The sequence below is a fragment of the Scardinius erythrophthalmus genome (assembly GCF_964197995.2).
Source record: "Scardinius erythrophthalmus genome assembly, chromosome: 13".
Lineage (NCBI taxonomy): Eukaryota > Metazoa > Chordata > Actinopteri > Cypriniformes > Leuciscidae > Scardinius > Scardinius erythrophthalmus.
The window spans coordinates 18,970,988-18,991,994 of NC_138233.1; the positions used below are offsets into that span (position 1 = coordinate 18,970,988).

General features: G+C 36.8%; 1 protein-coding gene across 2 annotated transcripts in view; it reads left to right on the top strand.

Annotated features, from left to right (window-relative positions):
- cyfip2 (cytoplasmic FMR1 interacting protein 2) overlaps positions 1–21,007 on the top strand; it is a 40,677-nt gene that overhangs the window by 11,883 nt on the left and 7,787 nt on the right. Inside the window, exons 4-24 of one of the 2 annotated variants that reach the window (XM_081382690.1) lie at positions 1,440–1,517; positions 2,210–2,311; positions 8,609–8,790; positions 8,945–9,041; positions 9,480–9,608; positions 9,692–9,796; positions 9,885–9,973; positions 10,835–11,072; positions 11,155–11,447; positions 11,517–11,664; positions 11,773–11,926; positions 12,078–12,234; positions 13,002–13,098; positions 13,181–13,257; positions 13,385–13,493; positions 13,697–13,816; positions 14,682–14,881; positions 14,975–15,062; positions 15,179–15,322; positions 15,480–15,570; positions 16,922–17,052. In XM_081382690.1, coding sequence (XP_081238816.1) covers positions 1,440–1,517; positions 2,210–2,311; positions 8,609–8,790; positions 8,945–9,041; positions 9,480–9,608; positions 9,692–9,796; positions 9,885–9,973; positions 10,835–11,072; positions 11,155–11,447; positions 11,517–11,664; positions 11,773–11,926; positions 12,078–12,234; positions 13,002–13,098; positions 13,181–13,257; positions 13,385–13,493; positions 13,697–13,816; positions 14,682–14,881; positions 14,975–15,062; positions 15,179–15,322; positions 15,480–15,570; positions 16,922–17,052 — 2,829 coding nt within the window. The remainder of the gene's footprint in view (positions 1–1,439; positions 1,518–2,209; positions 2,312–8,608; positions 8,791–8,944; positions 9,042–9,479; positions 9,609–9,691; positions 9,797–9,884; positions 9,974–10,834; positions 11,073–11,154; positions 11,448–11,516; positions 11,665–11,772; positions 11,927–12,077; positions 12,235–13,001; positions 13,099–13,180; positions 13,258–13,384; positions 13,494–13,696; positions 13,817–14,681; positions 14,882–14,974; positions 15,063–15,178; positions 15,323–15,479; positions 15,571–16,921; positions 17,053–21,007) is intronic. The other variant, XM_081382691.1, reaches the window with a different exon arrangement.

The window sequence follows — 21,007 nt, forward strand, 5'->3', positions numbered from 1 at the left end:
TCATGTTTGTCAGAGAAATAGAAAAGTCCTCAAGGACTGGAGGTCCTATTTGCTTCAGCAACCTTCTGCTAAAGCTCTAATGAGCGCATAGTTGTAGGTCTGGATGAATGCTGTGCCATCTCTAAACTTGGATTTAGGAGTATAAATATAGTGTTTTAAGATGAACAATGCAGGCCTTTGAAAATCATACCCTCATACTTACTGATATTATTATTATTATCTTCTCACTTTTATACATTTAAATCAACTTGCTTACTGTGCAGACTCCATTCACATGTTTCACAGGCCCTATTTACACCTGGTATTAAAATGCATTTTGGTCGATCGGATCACAAGTGGATGACTCTAAATACAGGTGTAAACAGGGCCTAAAACGTTTTGAGCTTGTCCAGTTTTGACCATCGAAAACGCATTTAACCGGATTGCTTTCGTAGTGGAAACGCTCGTGGTTTAATGTGTTCGAACAGCCGCAAAAGACTGCCTACTGTCCGCCTACTGACCTAATGCTTAAACATTATGGGAGGCGCGCTAGCCAGACGGGATTTAAACTTTGGCTGGAGACCCAAGTTTGGTTTGAAGATGGTAAATGTACCAAGCACAATGTTCTCTCACCATTCATGATTTCTAACACACTCTGCAAAGTAGAAACAAACACCTTTTTCAACTAAGAATTGAAAACGTTTTATTGCGTTTTGCCCGTTAATTTACGCAAAAACAACGTTATCATCTCCATGTAAACTACAAAAACGCGAATTTGTGAAAGCGTTGACGTCATGCGCATGCGTATTATGTGTTCAGCCTATAGCTACGTAATGTGTAGTGCTTCTTTACAAAGTAACATCGACAAATTTTCAAAACTTAAAAAAAAAAAGCAAAGGTAAAACTTTTCTTTTTTAATATAACGTTGTCGTGTAAACGAGCAGTACACTTGATGACTAGTTGTTTAGGCAACCCTCTGACTAGTCAGTTTTGCACATGCTTAGTTTTGCAAAGCTCTAATTGTAATACTTGCTGAATTTTGATTGGCAGAAATCCAGGTTAAATGATTTATTTTTGGAAAGTGGAGCATAATTAGGAACTCAGTCTACACTGAATGCATGTTACCACTCTAATCAACGAAACTGTCGAGACTACAAATGCTCTGGTGATTATAATGGAGCAATCTAGTTTTTCCGTGTTGGTTTCTCTCTTTCTCCCTCTGTATATAATTGGGTTTACAACTTGTAAGTGCAGGGAATTCTCTCAGGAAATGTATATCTAGCTATACTGCATAGTAATAATGGTGAATTCCAACAAATAAGTGCCTGATGGATTGTCGTTTCTAAACATGAGGTTATAAAATGTATTAGCACATTTACACTGAATTCACAGAAGTTTATGTTTGTGGCTCCTATAGCTGTTGTTCTATTTCCTCTTTTTCAAACGTTTTTTCCTCTCAGAATGAAATGCTGGAGGAGGGGCATGAGTATGCGGTCATGCTGTACACCTGGAGGAGCTGCTCCAGAGCCATTCCTCAGGTACACACACACACACACAAACACACATGAAATTAGAGGACATTCTCAGTACTCTAGTAAAATTCATGCCCTACTAGCTCATTAAAACCTTTACTATCAGGTTTCTAATAGTGCGGAAGAGGAACTCAGTATGAAAATGCTTGTTATTCTATAAATTTACATATGCATAGATTTATTTATTTATTTATTATTATTTTATTTTTTATATATTTCTGCCAAGTGCCAGTAGCACCTCAATGCAGTACACAAGATCCGAGGGGAGGAGTCGGATCTTATATAAGGGGTGGAGATTGGTAGGTTTAGGGGTGGAGATGGGTAGGTTTAGGGGTGGGTTTAGGGATCAGGGGCTGGAGATTGGTAGGTTTAGGTATGTAAGGTGGGAGGAGTTGGATTTTATCTGACTCCTCCCCCTGGATTTTATGCTCTGCAGTGAGGACCATCTCCCAAGTGCCAGCATTCAAATATTGTGTGTTAAATCTTGTCTTGCTTGAATGGACTTTTTTAAATGCTCTCCACCATTTTCCCTTTGTTTGAAGAGAGTCTGAACCCCTTTTCATTTATCTAAAAGATAAAATTGAAATGACCAAGTTCAACAATATGACTACCCTGCACGAACAGAAGAAAAAGGCTCATTGTTCATAATCTCAGTTCTGAATCCAGCCGTTTTAATATCGCCCTCTTGTGTATCTCAGGTGAAGTGCAACGAGCAGCCAAATCGGGTGGAGATCTATGAGAAGACTGTAGAGGTGCTGGAACCTGAGGTCACCAAACTCATGAAGTTCATGTACTTCCAGGTGAGAGAGGAATACAAATATTTGAACACTATTCAATATTTATTAATTCTTAAATGTCATGTTAATCAAACAACACTACTGTCAAGAAAAAGAAAAATAGTATTAAGAGCAGGCGCGCTCAACTCTCAAAATAGTTTATGGGTGCGAGTAATAAAAAACGTTTATCAAAAGTAAAGATGAAAAACCGCACTCTCAGGTTCTATTTTCATACATTTATTATTACCATGTCCTCACAGACGCGTTTCGGCCTAAGCCATCATCAGTGTGTACTATGAAACACCGAAAAGATTGTTTTTTAAAAAGAAACACCTCACAGGTGAACCTCATTCCGCAAATCATCAGCACCTTCAGGTGCATCAAGTTACCAACATTGTGGAAACACCAGGAATAACACAACATACCATATGTAATATCCATGTGACCCTTATGAACAATTTATACAAAAAAAAAAAAATATATATATATATATAATAATAATAATTTCAAATTACATGATTTCATAAAAAATAATAATTCAAAGGCAATTCTTCATTTAAACCATTAAGGTATACTGTTTAAAGTGTAAAAACAAATTAATTTCAGAATACATGGTAAATACCAAAAAATATACAAGAAAATAATAATAATTTCGAATTACATGATTTCATAAACAATTCAAAGGCAATTCTTCATTTAGACCATTAGGGTATACTATTTGAACTGTATAAAGAAATTAATTTCAGAATACATGGTAAATACATTTTTACATGATTTCAATGACAAATTACATGATTTCATAAAAAACAATTCAAAGGCAATTCTTCATTTAAACCATTAGGGTATACTGTTTGAAGTGTATAAATCCAAAATGCCTCTCGCTGAAGAAGGTAACGCTCCCTATTTCCACCCCGTTGAAAAGGTTTAACTAACTCAATGCCTTGAAATTTCAAAGTACAGATATCATGTCCAAACTCATTAAAATGTCTCGCCACGGGTGACTTAATATCGTGATTGCGTATGTTACTTTTGTGTTCGTGTAATCTTGTTCTTAACTCTCTTTTTGTTTTACCAACATAACAGAGCCCACATGGGCATTTGAGCAAGTAAACAACAAAGGACGTACGGCAAGTAATTCTCCCTCTCACAGAGAATGTCTTGCCGGTCCGTGGATGTGAAAAGGAATTACCCATAATCATCGCATTGCAATTAATGCAACTCCTACAAGGGAAATTGCCCGGATCAAGGGCTGTAAGCCAATTGGTAGGCGAAGTGTAAGAATCAGCTCTAACCAGCATATCTCTCAAATTACGTGATCTCTTATAAGCAAAAAGCGGAGGGTTTTGAAAAGTCTGGCCGATCTGTGTGTCACTCGATAAAATATGCCAATGTTTATTCACTATTGATTTGATCTTACCCGAAAGGGGAGAAAATGTCGTAGATAAGACAACTCGATTATCTGAAATGACTGTTTTTTTCTTAAAAAGTGATTCACGTTCAATACCACGTACCCTGTCCAAACTCAAGTCGAGATTCATATTATCGTAACCTTTTGAAAGGAACCGGTTATATACTACTTTCACCTGGTTTTCAAATTCTTCATCAGTACTACAAATCCTTCTTATACGCAAAAACTGACTATACGGGAGGCTTTTTTTCATAGATGGAGGGTGATAACTTTTAGAATATAAAAAATTATTCTTATCTGTGGATTTACGATATACTGTCGTCTGAAGAGTCTGTCCAGTAGATCTAAAAACCTTAACATCAAGAAACGATATAGAAGACATACTGTATTCCAATGAAAATCGTATGGAGTCAAGTCTGGAATTTAAGAATTCGTGAAATTGATTAAGTTCTTCAACTGTTCCACTAAAAACGAAAAACACATCGTCAATATATCGAAACCAACACTTCAAACAGTGATGAAAAATGTTACTTGAAGAATACACAAAGTCTGCTTCAAATTTGCCCATGAACAAGTTTGCATAATTAGGGGCAAATGGAGATCCCATTGCCGTACCTTTCACTTGATGATAAAAACCGTTTTCAAATTTGAAATAGTTCATGGTCAGCACTGTATGTGCCAAATCCCATAAGAACTTTGTTGGAGGCTTATCGACATCTCTAGATTTTAAATAATGTTCTAAAGCACATAAACCTAAATCATGTGGAATATTAGTATATAGGCTAGTTACATCCATAGTGCATAACAAATCATCATCTGATACATTGACATTCATCAGTTTACTCAAAAAATCAGTAGTGTCCCTTAAATATGAGGGTAATGTCCAGACAATTGGCTTAATGTGCCAGTCTACATACTGAGAAATAGGCTCAGTTAAGGATTGGCAACCGGCCACGATTGGACGGCCTGGAATAGTTCCCTCGCATTTTTTGTGGATTTTCGGCAAGGTGTAAAAAACCGGTCGTACTGGATGAGTTTGTAATAAAAAGTCAAATTCCTCCTTAGTGATGTAATTGTCTGATTCGCCACCAATCAAAGTTTTTTTTATCATATTAAAGAAGCGACTCGTGGGATCACAAGTCAGGGAGGAGTAGAATTCCTGGTCTCCGAGTTGATTAAAAATTTCATTACGATATGAATCTTTGTCTTGTATTACAACAGCACCACCTTTGTCGGCAGGCTTGATCACAATTGAAACATCTTCACTAAGAGCCCCCAAAGCTTCACGTTCTCTGATCGAAAGGGTCGGGAAGAAATGTCGATCTCTTGTGAATAGGTGAAAAACATCCTGATCAACCAGCCGGCAAAAAGTCTGGACAGAAGGGTTTGATACAGGGGGCATAAATGTACTTTTGGGCCGGAAACGGCTCTTCTCCAAATGTACCTGAGTTCTAACTATAGGCTGAACTGAAAGCAAAGGACTAGTTCCACAGGAAAAAAAGGACTTCAATTTAATTAACCTGAAAAATTTGAAAAGTTCAATTTTTGTCAAAAAGGGATCAGTATATTTCGATGGAACAAAGGAAAGACCCTTTGACAGAACGTCAGTCTCTTCGACACTAAGTGGTCTTTTAGACAGGTTTACTACATTGGATACCTCTGTGTCCGCCCCCTTCGTGCTGCAGGATCTGTGTTTCTTACCGCCCCTCCGTGTAGGTCTCCTCTTCTGTTTTGCGACCGAAGTCCCTGTCTCCCCCCTTGAGATAAAAAACGATATGCAGTACCTGTTGATGCATTGTCGCTTCCAGATTCATCGGTAGAAAGACCACTGGAAAGGGAGTCAGTCGTTTGGCGTGAAGAACGCATTGTCCGCACATGAACAGGGTGAGACAGCCACTGGTAGACCCGATCATTTTTATAATCCAAGGTGTCTCGGCGGTATTTCCGTATTTTCACATCAGATATTTCCTTTCTGTAGCTATCCAAAAGAGTGGTGCAACGATCATCAATATCTTTTAGTTGCTGAGTGTCAAACTTACTTTTCATTTCATTTTGTCCAGACTTTTTGCCGGCTGGTTGATCAGGATGTTTTTCACCTATTCACAAGAGATCGACATTTCTTACCGACCCTTTCGATCAGAGAACGTGAAGCTTTGGGGGCTCTTAGTGAAGATGTTTCAATTGTGATCAAGCCTGCCGACAAAGGTGGTGCTGTTGTAATACAAGACAAAGATTCATATCGTAATGAAATTTTTAATCAACTCGGAGACCAGGAATTCTACTCCTCCCTGACTTGTGATCCCACGAGTCGCTTCTTTAATATGATAAAAAAAACTTTGATTGGTGGCGAATCAGACAATTACATCACTAAGGAGGAATTTGACTTTTTATTACAAACTCATCCAGTACGACCGTTTTTTTACACCTTGCCGAAAATCCACAAAAAATGCGAGGGAACTATTCCAGGCCGTCCAATCGTGGCCGGTTGCCAATCCTTAACTGAGCCTATTTCTCAGTATTTCTCAGACTGGCACATTAAGCCAATTGTCTGGACATTACCCTCATATTTAAGGGACACTACTGATTTTTTGAGTAAACTGATGAATGTCAATGTATCAGATGATGATTTGTTATGCACTATGGATGTAACTAGCCTATATACTAATATTCCACATGATTTAGGTTTATGTGCTTTAGAACATTATTTAAAATCTAGAGATGTCGATAAGCCTCCAACAAAGTTCTTATGGGATTTGGCACATACAGTGCTGACCATGAACTATTTCAAATTTGAAAACGGTTTTTATCATCAAGTGAAAGGTACGGCAATGTGATCTCCATTTGCCCCTAATTATGCAAACTTGTTCATGGGCAAATTTGAAGCAGACTTTGTGTATTCTTCAAGTAACATTTTTCATCACTGTTTGAAGTGTTGGTTTCGATATATTGACGATGTGTTTTTCGTTTTTAGTGGAACAGTTGAAGAACTTAATCAATTTCACGAATTCTTAAATTCCAGACTTGACTCCATACGATTTTCATTGGAATACAGTATGTCTTCTATATCGTTTCTTGATGTTAAGGTTTTTAGATCTACTGGACAGACTCTTCAGACGACAGTATATCGTAAATCCACAGATAAGAATAATTTTTTACATTCTAAAAGTTATCACCCTCCATCTATGAAAAAAAGCCTCCCGTATAGTCAGTTTTTGCGTATAAGAAGGATTTGTAGTACTGATGAAGAATTTGAAAACCAGGTGAAAGTAGTATATAACCGGTTCCTTTCAAAAGGTTACGATAATATGAATCTCGACTTGAGTTTGGACAGGGTACGTGGTATTGAACGTGAATCACTTTTTAAGAAAAAAACAGTCATTTCAGATAATCGAGTTGTCTTATCTACGACATTTTCTCCCCTTTCGGGTAAGATCAAATCAATAGTGAATAAACATTGGCATATTTTATCGAGTGACACACAGATTGGCCAGACTTTTCAAAACCCTCCGCTTTTTGCTTATAAGAGATCACGTAATTTGAGAGATATGCTGGTTAGAGCTGATTCTTACACTTCGCCTACCAATTGGCTTACAGCCCTTGATCCGGGCAATTTCCCTTGTAGGAGTTGCATTAATTGCAATGCGATGATTATGGGTAATTCCTTTTCACATCCACGGACCGGCAAGACATTCTCTGTGAGAGGGAGAATTACTTGCCGTACGTCCTTTGTTGTTTACTTGCTCAAATGCCCATGTGGGCTCTGTTATGTTGGTAAAACAAAAAGAGAGTTAAGAACAAGATTACACGAACACAAAAGTAACATACGCAATCACGATATTAAGTCACCCGTGGCGAGACATTTTAATGAGTTTGGACATGATATCTGTACTTTGAAATTTCAAGGCATTGAGTTAGTTAAACCTTTTCAACGGGGTGGAAATAGGGAGCGTTACCTTCTTCAGCGAGAGGCATTTTGGATTTATACACTTCAAACAGTATACCCTAATGGTTTAAATGAAGAATTGCCTTTGAATTGTTTTTTATGAAATCATGTAATTTGTCATTGAAATCATGTAAAAATGTATTTACCATGTATTCTGAAATTAATTTCTTTATACAGTTCAAATAGTATACCCTAATGGTCTAAATGAAGAATTGCCTTTGAATTGTTTATGAAATCATGTAATTCGAAATTATTATTATTTTCTTGTATATTTTTTGGTATTTACCATGTATTCTGAAATTAATTTGTTTTTACACTTTAAACAGTATACCTTAATGGTTTAAATGAAGAATTGCCTTTGAATTATTATTTTTTTATGAAATCATGTAATTTGAAATTATTATTATTATATATATATATTTTTTTTTTTTTTTGTATAAAATGTTCATAAGGGTCACATGGATATTACATATGGTATGTTGTGTTATTCCTGGTGTTTCCACAATGTTGGTAACTTGATGCACCTGAAGGTGCTGATGATTTGCGGAATGAGGTTCACCTGTGAGGTGTTTCTTTTTAAAAAACAATCTTTTCGGTGTTTCATAGTACACACTGATGATGGCTTAGGCCGAAACGCGTCTGTGAGGACATGGTAATAATAAATGTATGAAAATAGAACCTGAGAGTGCGGTTTTTCATCTTTACTTTTAAGAAAAAGAAAAACTCATTGCTCTTAATTTTATTGCTTGTGTATTTTAGGCTCTTAATGAAGTTAACATTTATTCCTTAAGTAAATTAAGAAATACTTGAAGACTACATGCAATTTAATTTATTTATATTTATATTTAACTTTTCAAATAAAGGACTGTGATAAATAGCATACTAGCTTTTGCCGTGCTATCAAAATTGGGGTTGAGAATCATGACATTTCATGAGTACACGGCGTTAATATTGATATCACTCCTTCTAGCGGAAGGCCATTGAACGTTTTTGCAGCGAGGTAAAGCGACTGTGTCACGCTGAACGACGGAAGGACTTTGTGTCTGAGGCCTACCTGCTCACTCTAGGAAAGTTCATCAACATGTTTGCTGTGCTGGACGAACTGAAGAACATGAAGTGCAGTGTGAAAAATGACCACTCTGCTTATAAAAGGTATTACAGGGTCATGCTTGCGTTCAAGGGAAAGTGATTTTCCATAATTCACACTTTGATGAATAGAAAGTATAAAGAGTGTATAAAGTATAAAGTGTGTGTATGTAAACGTATGTTCACAATCACCATTTTTGTTATCACTATTTCTTTACAGAGCGGCTCAGTTCCTGAGAAAGATGGCTGACCCACAGTCCATCCAGGAGTCCCAAAATCTCTCTATGTTTTTAGCCAATCACAACAGAATCACACAGGTACATTTAACTTAAAAATGATCTTATTTACATTAAAGGAATAAATCCTCTTTTTTTATATATATTCTTTATCAACTTTATTTGTCTTATATTTCTCATGTCATTTCAAATTTGTGTGCTATACATTAAGTAATTCTAGTAGTTGTTCAGCTCTTGCAATTCAATGGCAGTTCATTCTGACTAAGGCTTTTAAACTCCGTTAAAGGCTAAAAAAACACCAGAAAGGCAGCATAAAAGTGATCCATACAGTTTCTATATAATTGTGCATAAAAGCTATACAACTCTATATAAAAGCTATAATTGTGTGTGGAACAGCCTGATATGAAAGGGTTTTTTTTTTTGGATAACCTTGCCTTTCCCCAAAGCTTCTCTGAGTGTTGTTCACCTTTCATTTGGACATTGACATTCAGTGTTTTGTTTTGTGTGATGTGTGTGCAGTGTCTGCACCAGCAGCTGGAGGTGATCCCAGGTTATGAGGAGCTGCTGGCTGATATTGTCAACATCTGTGTGGATTACTATGAGAACAAGATGTACTTGACCCCCAGTGAGAAACACATGCTGCTAAAGGTGAGCGCATCCATTCCTGCTGAAGCGTTTAAGACTCGGCTGAAAGAGAACTTCACAAATGAAGGCACGGCTCTATGTTTCAGGTCATGGGTTTTGGCCTGTACTTGATGGACGGAAATGTCAGCAACATCTATAAGCTGGATGCAAAGAAAAGGATAAACCTCAGTAAAATCGACAAGTTCTTTAAGGTGAAGACTCTGGTTCTCATGAAAACTCATTTTTTTGTTGTTGTTGTTATAATCCTCTGATTGTAATATCTTTTTGGATGCTTGAAAGCTTCAGGTTGTGCCACTGTTTGGAGATATGCAGATCGAGCTATCACGGTATATAGAAACAAGTGCCCACTATGAAGAGAACAAGTCCAAGTGAGTGACCATCTACTACTAAAGATCAGATGAATGGATGTCCTGCATGAGTTAAAAGCATTACGTTTGCTTTTCTGTGTGATGCTAGTTCTCTTTTCAGCATTACTTGACTGGGTTTATAGGAAACAGTTATTTTTTAGCTTGCATCATTAGCGTAACCTTTAGGGTCAGTAAGTTGTTTTTTTTTTTAAAGAAATGAATACTTGTACTCAGCAAGGACACATTTGATCATAAGTGATAGTAAAGACATTTATAATTTTACAAAAATGTTGGTAACACTTTATTTTAAGGTGACGTAGTTACACGTTACTATGTGTACTTACTGTACTATAGTAAAAACAGTACATGATGCATAATTACAAATAACTAACACTAAATCAAACCCTAACCATAACTCTATAGTTGGTACATATTAATTAATTTTACTCTGTACTTAAAGTACAATGTAACTATTCCACCTTAAAATAAAGTGTAACCAATATTTTGGTTTCAAAAAATGCTGTTCTTTTGAACTTTCTGTTCATCAAACAATCCTGAAAAAAAAAAAAGTTATCAATCTACATTGATAATAATAACAAATGTTTCTTGAGCAAGAAATCAGTATATTAGAATGATTTCTGAAGTATCATGTGACACTAAAGACTGGAGTAACAGCTACTGAAAAATTCAGCTTTGCCATCACAGGAATAAATTACATTTTAAAATGTATTAAAATATATTATTTTAAATTGTAATAATATTTCACAATATTACTGTTTTTACTGATTTGATCAAATGAATGTAGCCTTACTTTCAAAAAATAGTAGACCCCAAGTGTTTGAATGGTAACGTACATAAAATCTCTCTCTCTCTCTCTTTAAGGTGGACCTGCACTCAGAGCAGCATCAGTCCGCAGTATAACCTGTGCGAGCAGATGGTGCAGATCAGAGAAGACCACATCCGCTTCATCTCTGAGCTGGCGCGCTACAGTAACAGTGAGGTGGTGACCGGCTCTGGACTGGACAGTCAGAAGTCTGATGAGGAATACAGGGAGCTCTTTGACTTGGCGCTCAGAGGACTTCAGCTTCTGTCCAAATGGAGCACTCACGTCATGGAAGTGGTACGCCTGAGATCGTGCAAACAGTTTTCAGCATTTCACTTCTCCATTTGTCATGCATTTCAACCATCTTCTCTTCTTCTAGTACTCTTGGAAACTGGTCCACCCAACCGATAAATTCTGTAATAAGGACTGTCCGGGCACAGCTGAGGAGTATGAACGCGCTACTCGCTACAACTACACCAGTGAGGAGAAGTTTGCCTTGGTGGAGGTCATTGCTATGATCAAGGGTCTTCAGGTTCTGATGGGCCGGATGGAGAGCGTGTTTAACCAGGCCATCAGGCACACCATCTACTCCGCCCTCCAGGACTTTGCACAGGTGACCCTGAGAGAGCCACTCAGACAGGCTGTGCGCAAGAAGAAGAACGTCCTCATTAGGTAACAAGTTCACCGCGTATAAAATGATATACTTTTTGGGGCATTACTTATCTTCTTGCTTCCCTGTAGTGTTCTTCAGGCTATTCGTAAAACCATCTGTGATTGGGAAGGGGCAAGAGAACCTCCTAATGACCCGTGTCTGAAGGGAGAGAAGGACCCCAAAGGAGGCTTTGATATCAAAGTTCCTCGTCGCGCTGTTGGCCCCTCGAGCACACAGGTCAGTCAAATCATTTTTATAACATAGCTGATATTTAATTATATTTGTTGTGTTTTCTGTAAAGCAAAGTTTGTTTCTGAGTAGTATCTGATCCTTCCTGTCTTGCAGCTCTATATGGTACGCACCATGCTAGAGTCTCTCATCGCTGATAAAAGTGGCTCTAAGAAGACTCTCCGCAGCAGTCTGGACGGCCCCATCGTTCAGGCCATCGAGGACTTCCACAAGCAGTCTTTCTTCTTCACCCACCTCCTGAACTTTAGTGGTGAGACAACAGTAACATTTTTCTATTTTGCAAGTCTAACATCTTTACATACCAAGTGAATATTCATGATTTTCATGGCGAAAGAGAATAGACTGAGAGAAATGTTGTAATCCTTTCATGATGTTTTCATTCTCTCCTGATTGACTGTTAGAGGCCCTACAGCAGTGCTGTGATCTTTCCCAACTCTGGTTCCGAGAATTCTTCCTGGAGCTCACCATGGGCCGTCGCATCCAGTTCCCCATCGAGATGTCCATGCCCTGGATCCTCACCGATCACATTCTAGAGACAAAAGAGCCCTCCATGATGGAGTATGTGCTATATACATAAAGTTCATACTGGTTATTAAGTTACGCTTCCATTCAAAAGTTTGGGGTCAGTCAGGTTTTTTTCTTTTTCTTTCTTTTTTTTGACAGAAATTTATATACGTTTAGCAAGAATGCAGTTAATTGATCAAAAGTGACAAAAACATTTATAATGTTACAAATAAATGCTGTTCTTTTGAAAATTCTATTTCGATTTCTATTCTAAGAATCCTGAAAAAATATACATCACAGTTCCCACAAATATATTTAGCAGCACAACTCTTTTAAACATTGATAATAATAAGAAATGTTTTTTGAGCAACAAATCAGCATATTAGAATGATTTCTGAAGGATCATGTGGCACTGAAGATTGGAGTAATACTGTCACAGGAATTAATTGCATTTTAAAATATATTCAAATAGAAAATTGTTCTTAGTTTTTTAAATTTGTATTATTATGCGCTCTCTGAAATGCTTGATTCTGATTGGTCAGTGTAACATTCCAGGTAACTGATTTCCAGATAATGGCTGTTGTCAATTGCAATGCTGCACAATGACCCTGTTGGGAGTTTATTTTGCACAACTGATGGATGTACATTATTATCCTTTACATAATATTTTACAATATTACTGCATAAGAGACTTCTTTCAAAAACATTTAAAAAATCTTACCAACCCCAAACTTTTGAACAGTAGCGTATATGAACATGGACCAATTGTGTCTGCTTGAATGTATTTTTTTTGACAGAAATCGGTTTGTTTTCCCTCTCAGATATGTGTTGTATCCATTGGACCTTTATAATGACAGTGGTTATTATGCCCTCACCAAATTCAAGAAGCAGTTCCTCTATGATGAGATAGAGGCCGAGGTAGAGCGTCACAGATTTATCTACCCTTTTATTAATGTATTCCATTCAAAAATATCTCTTAAGTAACTCTTTTTCTTTTTAGGTCAACTTGTGTTTTGATCAGTTTGTATACAAGTTAGCTGACCAGATATTTGCCTACTACAAAGCAATGGCTGGAAGGTAATCTTTCTTATTTTAAATGTTCATGATGTTTTCATGCTAGTTAAGGTCAAAGTGAGGACATTAGTCTGCTAGATGGGTTTTTCAATCTTTGAATGGATTTCATGGTTCTTTCTCTTCCTCACAGTGTCCTCCTAGACAAACGCTTCCGTGCGGAGTGTAAGAACTATGGTGTGATCATTCCATACCCGCCCTCAAACCGCTACGAGACACTGCTCAAACAGAGACATGTGCAGGTGTCACACAATTCTACCATTTGAATGGGCAACTCAAAATTGTTTTTCTATTTAGTGAATTCTAAATGCTTTTCCATCTCTGTTGTTATGATCTTCAAGTACAGTATGTATGTTGCAGTTTTTAATGAATAACAAATTTACTTTCACTCTGGACCCTTTGGAAAGGTTCATTTACATAGCATATTTGTCTTTGTGTTTTATAGCTGCTGGGTCGTTCCATTGACCTGAACAGGTTGATAACCCAGAGGATCTCAGCAGCCATGTACAAATCTCTGGATCAGGCTATCAGCCGCTTTGAGAGCGAGGACCTCACCTCCATAGTGGTGAGAAACTGATGCTCTGTTTTTGGTGTTTATAATCATAATCTCTTATGAGAATTCAGAGTGACAAACTTGCTGGGAATTTTCTTACCCATTTGGACATCTTAAAGGGATAGTTCACACAAAAATTACAATTTTGTCATCATTTACTCACCGTCAAGTTGTTCCAATTCGTATTGTATCCTTCTTCTGCTAAACGCAACACAAGATATTTTGAAGAATGTCGGTAACCATCAGTTGGTTTTTATTTATTTTTTTCATACTATGGAAGTCAATAGTGCCCATCAACTGTTTGGTTATCCATATTCTTTTTGTGAAAAATATCTTCTTTTGTTTTCAGCAGAAGAAAGAAATTATGACAGAATTTAAAATTTTTGGGTGAACTATCCCTTTAACCCTGTAAAGCCTGACATATGAAATAGTAGTCAGAAAAATATATATTTTTAAATAAAACAGTTTGTTAAAAGTTTGCATATGTATTATTGTAGACTCAAGTCTCATATTTGAAATATCAGGCTTTTCTGGAGAATTATGAGAATATGGAGCTCAAAAAGGGAAAAAATGCTTCAGTTTTATTCAGAGGCCCAAACTGATGAATAATAATAAATATTTATGACATGCATATAAATATCAGTTGTATCATAATATCATGTATAAATATCAAATATCAATTTCCCAATAATGTTTTAGTAAGAAGATATTCAAAGTTTTGATCGTATTGACAATTTTGAGGCCTTAGAAATGTGCGTATCAAATAGTAGGCTTTATAGGGTTAATATGAGAAGGACAAAAGTGTTACGATTTAGAAATGTAAAGACTCCGAACTCTAAGGACTTGTGAAATTATATTTTGGTCATGTGTGTTTCAGGAGCTTGAATGGCTGATGGAAATCAACCGACTGACTCATCGTCTGCTCTCTAAGCACATGACCCTGGACAGTTTTGACGCCATGTTCCGTGAGGCCAACCACAACGTGTCTGCTCCATACGGGCGCATCACGCTGCACGTCTTCTGGGAACTCAACTTTGACTTCTTACCAAACTACTGTTACAATGGCTCCACCAACAGGTCAGTGAACAAGAAGTTGTAGATGCATATCCCTACTAATGCGGTTCATTATAGATGTCAGTGTTGAAAAATGTGTTGAATCTCATGGAACAGGTTTGTGCGGACAGCCATTCCCTTCACCCAGGAGCCTCAGAGGGACAAGCCTGCCAATGTCCAGCCTTACTACTTGTATGGCTCCAAGGTCTGTAAGCAGCAAGATTAGTTCATGTGATACAAAGCCAAAGACTTGAATCTGTTACATACGGTGTACTAGAGAACACTGATGTCTATTTATAAACATCTCGCTCTGTTTTTCAGCCTCTGAACATTGCTTACTCCCACATCTACAGTTCCTACAGGAACTTTGTGGGTCCTCCACACTTCAAAACAATCTGCCGTCTTCTTGGTTACCAGGGCATCGCTGTGGTGATGGAGGAGCTGCTCAAAATAGTCAAGAGCTTGGTATTTTGTCACTCTGCTTAGTTTACATGTATTTTCTCTTTCTCTTAGCCACTGCTCTCCCATAAAATCAATTTTATATATTTTTTTGGACTAAATATTTGCCACAATTAAGAGAACATCTTTTTTTTCACTAGTCCTGTCCAACTGTCTTTTCTAGTTGCAAGGCACCGTCCTGCAGTATGTGAAGACCCTCATAGAGGTGATGCCCAAGATCTGCCGTCTACCTCGTCATGAGTACGGCTCGCCAGGTAAGACCAGTATGGTATGACTAGTAACACTCCGGTTATGCTTTCTTAGTCAATCTGACAGTGTAATCAGTCTGATTATTACATTATATCACATTACATTAAATTCATTCATTAATTCATAAAAAGTGAAGCCATCGTTCTGCCAGATTGGTATTCCCTCAAATTCTATTGAATTAATAGTAAATCACCTGATTTTATTGAGGAAACGTTACCTAATGAGTCCGCGTTTTTATATCAGAAGTCTTCCTGTACATTCTTACAATGCAAAAATCCTAAACATTTAAATGGTTATTTGTTTAAAGTTGGGAATTTCCCCTGCTTATTAAAAGGTATGTTCATCTTCATTACAGAAGTGAATATCAGATCATTGGACAGATGAGACACCTCAGCATTTATATTACAAATGTCACAATATTTCTTTTGAAATCTGAATACAGATTAATGCAATTATGTTGTTATATAATACTGTTTTTATTCGTACAACAATTGTAAATGATTCAACATTGTTTTCGCTAACAGCATGTATTTCGAAGCAGTAAAGATATTGACTAAATGTTGGTTGAATAAATAATTAGCTGAACAATATATACAAACAACACTTAATTCATATGCTAACTGTAATGCTATTAAAAAGTTAACCTTTTTAATATATAGTGCAATTTAGTAATGTAATATTTAATGTATTTTCAAATCAGTTTCTGCTAATAGAATCACAATAATCACAGATATACTGAATGTTTATGCTTAATACTCCCTGCATAATTCCTGCTAAATCTAGTTTTTTAGTTCAGTTACCTGTGTTGGCAGTGTGTAGTAGAAAAACCCATCTTAAGGATTTCTATATAATAATAATGATAATAATAATAATAATACATTTAGCGCTTTTTCTCGACACAAAGTGCTTTACATAGAAGGGAAGGAATCTCCTCAACCACCACCAATGTGCAGCATCCACCTTTATGATGCGACGGCAGCCATATTGCGCCAGAACGCCCACCATACACCAGCTTATTGGTGGAGAGGAGACAGAGTGATGAAGCCAATCCTGCCCGAAAGACCATAAACATTACAGATAACATTCAAATGATCAATTAATGTACATACATACATGTATCTTAAAAACTTTTAATGTGCAACTGATACGCTGGGTGATTTTAGGTCAATGTTTTGACTATAAGTCAATGATGCCCTCTATCGGTAAGGAATCATAAGATGGCCGCTTGAACACTTCTGGTGGCTTCACCGCATTCCGACAGTTTAGAACGCAATGAGCAGTCCAGTCATTTATATAGATCAGTGGATCTAGCCTGGATTGTTTTTCTGATGTTATGTAATATGGAACATTTGCCAGGCATCCTGGAGTTCTTCCACCATCAGCTGAAGGACATCATTGAATACGCTGAGCTCAAGACAGATGTGTTTCAGAGTCTGAGGGAGGTGGGCAATGCCATCCTTTTCTGTCTGCTCATCGAGCAAGCTCTGGTGAGACCCCCTGTGATTTCTTCTTCCTCTTTGCATGACATAGTTTAGTTGCTTAGTTTCTCTTTTATCACTTACTCTCCTAATCAATTGATCTAAAACCTCATCATCTCAAAGCTGATTTCTATTATAGCATTAGCCATTCAGACCTGCCAACCTGAATGCATTTTGCGTAGCAGGTACGCATTTTGACCTTGAAGTACCTATGTACGATTTGTGACTCTAAACTATGCAAAAAGCTGAAGACACATTGTGTTCAATTGTGCACATGCAGTCCTTGAGTCCAGCAAGCAGCATCTAGCCTAACGAAAAACCAAAAGAAAATAAATATTTGTATTGTGTTTTTACTGTTGTTCTGTAAAAATATTATTCTATTTTTTTACAGTGAAGTAGTATTATTACAGTAATATTGTTTAATTTTTTTGAATTTAATAAAGATGTTATTGTTATTGTGTAGTCATATGGAATGGATCACAAAAAACAACAGTGTACATGTTGGCAGAGAAATAAAGTAGATAATGTTTTTTTACTCTATTAAAAAAAAAAACTAGGCTATATAGAGTCCAGGGTGAGTTTGACCATATATTCTCATGCTAAAATTGACTGGAAATCCACAATTTAGAGCTGATATTTAAAAAAAATGTCTTCCCAGGGGGCATCCCCTGCTCGACAATATACAATTGTGTTGTTGTTTTTCATAGCTGATTTATGATGGAAATTAATAATGCCGTTAAATAGGGGGAAATGACTGTGCAAAGCAAAGTGGTGCGAAGGCATGGAAAGTATTACACTATTGTGGTGCTCAAAAAACTTTGTCAAGGTTGGCAGGTCTGTGGCCAGTTGCATAAACTGTTAAGACTAGTCTTACAAGTTAGTCATCCAATTTTATTCTTTAAAACTGTTAATAACTTTTTAAAGTCAGTAACATAAAAACGTAGATTGGTCTAATTTGACACCGAACAGTAAGACTGATTACCCCTAACTAACTTCTAGTTGATCATACTAGTTCTTAAGACACAGTCTTAACATAATGGCTATGTTAATGCAACTGGCCCCTGGTCTTTCATAAAATGCTTTGTTTTCTTATGAATTTTCATGTTATTCTTTATGGAAATACTTTATAATGTTAATCATGAAAGCGTCCTATCAAGGCACAATCCTTGACTTGACTCAGCTTGGCTTTGCTAATCAGCTGCATAAAGAAGCAGATTTGAATTTGTAGAAAGTGTGTGTTGTATGTTGATGTGTATGCGTGTGTGTTTCTGGATGTGAATATTAATGAATAACTGTCTATGTTAACGAGTGTGTGGGTGAATGACACTGCTGCCATCTGCCCCTAAAAAGCAACTTTATTTCTCATTACACGCTGGCAACAACTACAGGTGGTAAGGAATTAGGCCTCATTCATGTAACCGAATCACAAACTGACTGAACGCACACTCTTCCTGGTTTCTATACTTTTTCTTTAGTCACTTTTGTGCCGTGTTCTGCCATGGATTCAAGGATGTTAGCGTCACCGAGACGAGAGAATAAAACTTGAAATGTAAAACGGAGCTCTATACATGTGCCCACTGGGTTAATATTAAGAGGCTTCTTTAGGACCATTTCCTCCAAAGGAAGTCTTCCTTGCTTTCATGGCAGTCACGAATCCTCTCTGGCTGCCTGTGACGTCCCGTGCTGGTGCACATCTGCTTCCATACACTTCTCTTCACTTCTTCTGACTGTAACTCTTCTGATGCCTGTTTCTCTTGTGTTTCTGTTTGGGTCTCTCTCTCTGAAGCATAGTGAATGTGTCGAATGATCATTGCACGCTGATCTCTCATTAACATCGTTTCTGTCAGGGTGCTCTTCTAGTCGTCTCTCTCTTCTTGTTTGGGTGTTGTTAGGTGCTTGTTTTATTATTGTGAATGAAGTGATTTTTTGCTCATTGATTTGAAAGTCATTGCCATGAGACCTTTTAAACTTTCACTTTGCATTTAATTTAGGGTTCCCACCAACTGCCACAATAATATTTTATTTGTCTCATTTTTTTATCTTTCTGGTATGGAAGTTTGTTTCCACCATGGAATAAAAAAATAAAAAAAACGGTTGGTAAGAGTTTTTATCTAAAATTTCTGACTATTTTTCTCACAATTGCAAGCTCGTATTTCACAATTTGAACTTTTTAACTCACTATTGTGAGTTTATATCTCACAATTCTGATTTAAAAAAGTCAGAATTGCAAGATATTAAACTCACACAGTAGGGAGTTATGAAATCCGAATTGTGAGATATAAACCTTTTAAGTTAAAAAGTTGTTTTTTATTTATGATTTTGTGGTAAAAACAAACTTCCATATTTTAGGACCAATTATTTATTTTAATAAATGTTTTGATAACACTTTACAATAAGGTTTCATTTGTTAACATTAGTTAACTACATTAGTTAACATGAAATAACAATAAACAATACTTCTACCGCATTTATTAATTTTAGCTAATGTTAATCTCAACATTTAGTAAAACATTTTGATCAAAATGTTGTATCTGTTAAGTTAACATGAATTAAAGCATGTGAACTAATATGAATGAGCATTTCGGTTAACTAACATTAACAAAATGCTGTAAGAAGATACAGCTCATTGTTGGTTAATGTTTGTGAACGCATTAATGTTAACAAATGAGACCTTATTGTAAAGTGTTGCCAATCTTTTTGATTTGGAAGTATAATGAAACTCACAATACATATTAATAGTTAGGGATGTGCAAAACTATGTTTTGTAATCTCTAAATGAATGGATTGGGCATTCACATGACATGACACGGAGAGATAATCAATGGCACGTGACAACAGCTAAAGAGGTGTATGTACTTGATTTAAGTCCCTCAAACTTGCATACGGACATACATTTTGAGGTATTCGTTCCTCATAGTCATAGTGCGCGCTTCTGTGATTATCCCTCCGCGTTCTATAAAGTTCCCGAACGCTGAGCTAGATGGAGTACAACAGACTGGAATGTAGAACACAAGTCTCGAGACACTTCTTCTTCTTTTTTTTTTAAGTTAAAGTTAGCCTTTAATTGTGTCACTCAAGTCACAAAATGCTGATGGAAAAAGTGAGCCATGTTGCAATGACCAAGGACAAAATATGCCACCTTTTAATAGGGTAACCAGCAGATATTCCACAAATATACAACCTCCAGTGCATGGACCCATCATAGTCTTCTAAAAAAAATGTAGACTATGCATAATAATGGGAACACTGCTCCAGCTGGTGATTTAAAGTCCGCTGGGAAATGTTTTGAAATTGTTAAAAATAAAGTGCATTTATTATACAAGTGGTATTGTGCTGGCTAGTGGAGATACTTTGAAGGGGATGAATTCAGAAATGCAATCCTGTCTGAGAAGTTGTCTCTTAATTCATGCACTTTAAAGCACTGTGCTAAAATGATTAAAGCATGAAAAAATATGTATTTAAAATATAGATAAAATAGGCCATCCTGACAAAATATATATATATATTTTAATATGATGAGTAATTGTTTTTCCTATATATTTTTATAGACCGTTTTAACAACTTTCAAGTAGAATCAAATGATTAAGCCCAAAGTATACTTCGGCCATCCGCGTTCCGCTACAGTCCACACGACGTCATTTTTCAGGAGGGTCCAGGAGCCCAATTCTCCAAGTAGGTATAACCGGAGATCTCCAAAATGGGGCGTAAACTCCAAAAATGGGCAGAACCTCCAAAATGGGGTGGGGTTTCCACACGCAAAGACTTTCACCATTGGCTCTGGCTTCAGCCAATTGTCACATAGCTTAATATGGCCAGTTGCGTTCGGGCTGGAGTTTAAAACTATACTGTTCAGTTATATAAGTGTGAATCCCCCCGCAAGCTTTCCCGCGATCCGTCCCAGAAACATGGGAAAGTTTTTACTCTATCACTTTGTTCTAAGCAACAGGCATCCCGGGGCTTGAGA